The sequence below is a fragment of the Oncorhynchus keta genome, unplaced genomic scaffold (genome assembly GCF_023373465.1).
Source record: "Oncorhynchus keta strain PuntledgeMale-10-30-2019 unplaced genomic scaffold, Oket_V2 Un_contig_6060_pilon_pilon, whole genome shotgun sequence".
NCBI classification, from domain to species: Eukaryota; Metazoa; Chordata; class Actinopteri; order Salmoniformes; family Salmonidae; genus Oncorhynchus; species Oncorhynchus keta.
Genome location: NW_026288651.1, coordinates 125,001 through 130,066, shown reverse-complemented (window position 1 = coordinate 130,066; position 5,066 = coordinate 125,001). Strand labels below are relative to the sequence as shown.

At 47.2% G+C, this 5,066-nt stretch overlaps 1 protein-coding gene across 14 annotated transcripts in view; it reads right to left on the bottom strand.

The window, feature by feature from the left end:
* Positions 1–848: 848 nt before the first annotated feature.
* LOC127925665 (histone-lysine N-methyltransferase, H3 lysine-79 specific-like) overlaps positions 849–5,066 on the bottom strand; it is a 5,640-nt gene continuing 1,422 nt past the window's right edge. Inside the window, exons 1-4 of one of the 14 annotated variants that reach the window (XM_052510679.1) lie at position 5,066; positions 4,451–4,553; positions 2,981–3,032; positions 849–889 (exon numbers count right to left, since the gene is read on the bottom strand). The exon at position 5,066 is cut by the window's right edge and continues 1,422 nt beyond it. In XM_052510679.1, the coding sequence (XP_052366639.1) occupies positions 3,007–3,032; positions 4,451–4,553; position 5,066 (130 nt within the window). In that variant the 3' untranslated portion in view covers positions 849–889; positions 2,981–3,006. The other 13 variants (XM_052510680.1, XM_052510678.1, XM_052510677.1 and 10 more) reach the window with 13 other exon arrangements.

Genomic DNA, 5,066 nt, shown 5'->3' with positions numbered 1-5,066 from the left:
CCTCTCCACTCCCCTAATCCTCTCTCCTCCTCTCCCTGATCCTCTCCACTTCGGGACCTCTCTCTTCCTCCTCTCCCCACCTCCTCTCCCTGAACCTATCCCCCTCCTTGCCCCTCCCTCTCTTATGCCTGAGTGGAGGACAGTTTTAGTTGACAGACAGTCAGAGAGAGAGAGAGAGAGAGAGAGAGAGAGAGAGAGAGAGGGGAGAGAGAGAGAGGGGGAATGAGAGAGTGAGGGAATGAGAGATAGACAGAGAGAGAGAGAGAGAGAGAGAGAGGGAATGAGAGATAGACAGAGAGAAAGAGAGAGAGAGAGAGAGAGAGAGAGAGAGAGAGAGAGAGAGAGAGAGAGAGAGAGAGAGAGAGAGAGGGGGAATGAGAGATAGAGGGAGGAAGGGAGGGGTAGACAGAGATGGACTCTCTCCAGGGCAACTTAGAGAGGGCAGACAGGGCCAGATCCTTTGAGGTGTGTGTGTGTGTGTGTGTGTGTGTGTGTGTGTGTGTGTGTGTGTGTGTGTGTGTGTGTGTGTGTGTGTGTGTGTGTGTGTGTGTGTGTGTGTGTGTGTGTGTGTGTGTGTGTGTGTGTGTGTGTGTGTGTGTGTGTGTGTCAGGATAGTTGATGTATCTGTTCTCAACAGCTTTGCCACAGAGGTCAACGTACAGACTTATTGAGAGACTCTATTTCCCTCTGTCCTCGGTCTCTCACATTTCACTCCTGTTTCTCTCTCCTGTTTCTCTCTGTTTCTCTCCTGTTTCTCTCTCCTGTTTCTCTCCTGTTTCTCCTGTTCCTGTTTCTCTGTTTCTCTCCTGTTTCTCTCCTGTTTCTCTCTCCTGTTTCTCCTGTTTCTCTCTCCTGTTTCTCTCCTGTTTCTCTCCTGTTTCTCTCTCCTGTTTCTCTCCTGTTTCTCTCTCCTGTTTCTCTCCTGTTTCTCCTCCTGTTTCTCTCCTGTTTCTCTCCTGTTTCTCTCTCCTGTTTCTCTCCTGTCTCTCTCTCCTGTTCTCTCCTGTTTCTCTCTCTCCTGTTTCTCTCCTGTTTCTCCTGTCTCTCCCTGTTTCTCTCCTGTTTCTCTCCTGTTTCCTCTCCTGTTTCTCTCCTGTTCTCTCTGTCTCTCTCCCGTTTCTCTCCTGTTTCTATACTCTTCCTTTTCTCTCCTGTCTTCCTGTTTCTCTCCTGTTTCTCTCCTCTCTCTGTTTCTATACTGTTTCTCTCCTGTTTCTCTCCTGTTTCTCTCTGTTTCTCTCCTGTTTCTCTCCTGTTTCTCTCCTGTTTCTCTCCTGTTTCTCTCCTGTTTCTCTCCTGTTTCTATCCTGTTTCTCTCCTGTTTCTCTCCTGTTTCTCTCTCCTGTTTCTCTCTGTCCTTCCTGTTTCTCTCCTGTTTCTCTCCTGTTTCTCTCCTGTTTCTCTCCTGTTTCTCTCTCCTGTTTCTCTCCTGTTTCTCTCCTGTTTCTCTCCTGTCTCTCTCCTGTTTCTCTCCTGTTTCTCTCCCTGTTTCTATCCTGTTTCTCTCCTGTTTCTCTCCTGTTTCTCTCCGGTTTCTATCCTGTTTCTCTCTCCTCTCTCTCTCCTGTTTCTCTCCTGTTTCTCTCCTGTCTCTCTCTCCTGTTTCTCTCCTGTTTCTCTCCGGTTTCTCTCATGTTTCTCCCTGTTTCTACCCTGTTTCTCTCCTGTTTTCCTGTCTCTCTCTCCTGTTTCTCTCCTGTCTCTTCCATGTTTCTCTCCTGTTTCTACCCTGTTTCTCCTGTTTCTCTCCTGTCTCTCTCTCCTGTTTCTCTCCTCTCATGTTTCTCTCCTGTTTCTACCTGTTTCTCTCCTGTTTCTCTCCTGTCTGTCTCTCATCTCTCCTGTTTCTACCCTGTTTCTCTCCTGTTTCTCTCCTGTCTTCTCTCCTCTCCTGTTTCTCTCCTGTTTCTCCTGTTTCTCTCTCCTGTTTCTCTCCTCTCTCCTGTTTCTCTCCCTGTTTCTCTCTCCTGTTTCTCTCTCCTGTTTTCTCTCTCTCCTGTTTCTCTCCTGTTTCCTCTCCTGTTTCTCTCCTGTTTCTCTCTCCTGTTTCTCTCCTGTTTCTCTCCTGTTTCTCTCCTGTTTCTCTCCTGTTTCTCTCTCCTGTTTCTCTCCTGTCTCTCTCTCCTGTTTCTCTCCTGTTTCTCTCTCCTGTTTCTCTCCCGTTTCTCTCTCCTGTCTCTCTCCTGTTTCTCTCCTGTTTCTCTCCTGTTTCTCTCCTGTTTCTCTCCTGTCTCTCTCCTGTTTCTCTCCTGTTTCTCTCCTGTTTCTCTCCTGTTTCTCTCCTGTTTCTCTCTCTCTCTCCCGTTTCTCTCTCCTGTCTCTCTCCTGTTTCTCTCCTGTTTCTCTCCTGTTTCTCTCCTGTCTCTCTCCTGTTTCTCTCCTGTTTCTCTCCTGTTTCTATCCTGTTTCTCTCTCCTGTTTCTCTCCTGTCTCTCTCCTGTTTCTCTCCTGTTTCTCTCCTGTTTCTCTCCTGTTTCTCTCCTGTTTCTATCCTGTTTTCCCCTGTTTCTCTCCTGTTTCTCTCTCCTGTTTCTCTCTGTCTCTCCCTGTTTCTCTCCTGTTTCTCTCCTGTTTCTATCCTGTTTCTCTCCTGTTTCTCTCCTGTTTCTCTCCTGTTTCTATCCTGTTTCTCTCTCCTCTCTCTCTCCTGTTTCTCTCCTGTTTCTCTCCCGTTTCTCCTGTTTCTCTCCTGTTTCTCTCCCGGTTTCTCTCCTGTTTCTCTCCTGTTTCTCTCCTGTTTCTCTCCTGTTTCTCTCCTGTCTCTCTCTCCTGTTTCTCTCCTGTCTCTCTCTCATGTTTCTCTCCTGTTTCTACCCTGTTTCTCTCCTGTTTCTCTCCCTGTCTCTCTCTCCTGCTTCTCTCCCTGTTTCTCTCCTGTTTCTCTCCTGTTTCTCTCTCCTGTTTCTCTCCTGTTTCTCTCCTGTCTCTCTCTCATGTTTCTCTCCTGTTTCTACCCTGTTTCCTCCTGTTTCTCTCCTGTCTCTCTCTCCTGTTTCTCTCCTGTTTCTATCCTGTTTCTCTCCTGTTTCTCTCTCCTGTTTCTCTCCTGTCTCTCTCCTGTTTCTCTCCTGTTTCTATCCTGTTTCTCTCCTGTTTCTCTCTCCTGTTTCTCTCCTGTTTCTATCCTGTTTCTCTCTCCTCTCTCTCTCCTGTTTCTCTCCTGTTTCTCTCCTGTTTCTCTCTCCTGTTTCTCTCCTGTCTCTCTCCTGTTTCTCTCCTGTTTCTCTCCTGTTTCTATCCTGTTTCTCTCCTGTTTCTCTCTCCTGTTTCTCTCCTGTTTCTATCCTGTTTCTCTCTCCTCTCTCTCTCCTGTTTCTCTCCTGTTTCTCTCCCGTTTCTCTCTCCTGTTTCTCTCCTGTTTCTCTCCTGTTTCTCTCCTGTCTCTCTCTCCTGTTTCTCTCCTGTTTCTCTCTCCTGTTTCTCTCCTGTTTCTATCCTGTTTCTCTCTCCTCTCTCTCTCCTGTTTCTCTCCTGTTTCTCTCCCGTTTCTCTCTCCTGTTTCTCTCCTGTTTCTCTCCTGTTTCTCTCCTGTTTCTATCCTGTTTCTCTCCTGTTTCTCTCTCCTGTTTCTCTCCTGTTTCTATCCTGTTTCTCTCTCCTCTCTCTCTCCTGTTTCTCTCCTGTTTCTCTCCCGTTTCTCTCTCCTGTTTCTCTCCTGTTTCTCTCCTGTTTCTCTCCTGTCTCTCTCTCCTGTTTCTCTCCTGTTTCTCTCCTGTTTCTCTCCTGTTTCTATCCTGTTTCTCTCCTGTTTCTCTCTCCTGTTTCTCTCCTGTTTCTATCCTGTTTCTCTCTCCTCTCTCTCTCCTGTTTCTCTCCTGTTTCTCTCCCGTTTCTCTCTCCTGTTTCTCTCCTGTTTCTCTCCTGTTTCTCTCCTGTTTCTCTCCTGTTTCTCTCCTGTCTCTCTCTCCTGTTTCTCTCCTGTCTCTCTCTCCTGTTTCTTTCCTGTTTCTACCCTGTTTCTCTCCTGTTTCTCTCCTGTCTCTCTCTCTGTTTCTCTCCTGTTTCTCTCCTGTTTCTCTCCTGTTTCTCTCCTGTTTCTCTCTCCTGTTTCTCTCTCCTGTTTCTCTCCAGTTTCTCTCCTGTTTCTCTCCTGTTTCCCTCCTGTTCCTCTCCTGTTTCTCTCCTGTTTCTCTCCTGTTTCTCTGCTGTTTCTCTCCTGTTTCTCTCCTGTTTCTCTCTCCTGTTTCTCTCCTGTTTCTCTCCTGTTTCTCTCCTGTCTCTCTCCCCTGTTTCTCTCCTGTTTCTCTCCTGTTTCTCTCTCCTGTTTCTCTCCTGTTTCTCTCCTGTTTCTCTCTTGTTTCTCTCCTGTTTCTCTCTCTCTCCTGTTTCTCTCTCCTGTTTCTCTCTCCTGTTTCTCTCCTGTTTCTCTCCTGTTTCTATCCTGTTTCTCTCCTGTCTCTCTCTCCTGTTTCTCTCCTGTCTCTCTCTCCTGTTTCTTTCCTGTTTCTACCCTGTTTCTCTCCTGTTTCTCTCCTGTCTCTCTCTCCTGTTTCTCTCCTGTTTCTCTCCTGTTTCTCTCCTGTTTCTCTCCTGTTTCTCTCTCCTGTTTCTCTCTCCTGTTTCTCTCTCCTGTTTCTCTCCAGTTTCTCTCCTGTTTCTCTCCTGTTTCCCTCCTGTTCCTCTCCTGTTTCTCTCCTGTTTCTCTCCTGTTTCTCTGCTGTTTCTCTCCTGTTTCTCTCCTGTTTCTCTCTCCTGTTTCTCTCCTGTTTCTCTCCTGTTTCTCTCCTGTCTCTCTCCCCTGTTTCTCGCCTGTTTCTCTCCTGTTTCTCTCTCCTGTTTCTCTCCTGTTTCTCTCCTGTTTCTCTCTTGTTTCTCTCCTGTTTCTCTCTCTCTCCTGTTTCTCTCTCCTGTTTCTCTCTCCTGTTTCTCTCCTGTTTCTCTCCTGTTTCTATCCTGTTTCTCTCCTGTTTCTCTCCTGTTCCTCTCCTGTTTCTCTCTGCTGTTTCTCTCTCCTGTTTCTCTCCTGTTTCTATCCTGTTTCTCTCCTGTTTCTCTCCTGTTTCTCTCCTGTCTCTCTCTCCTGTTTCTCTCCTGTCTCTCTCTCCTGTTCCTCTCCTGTTTCTACC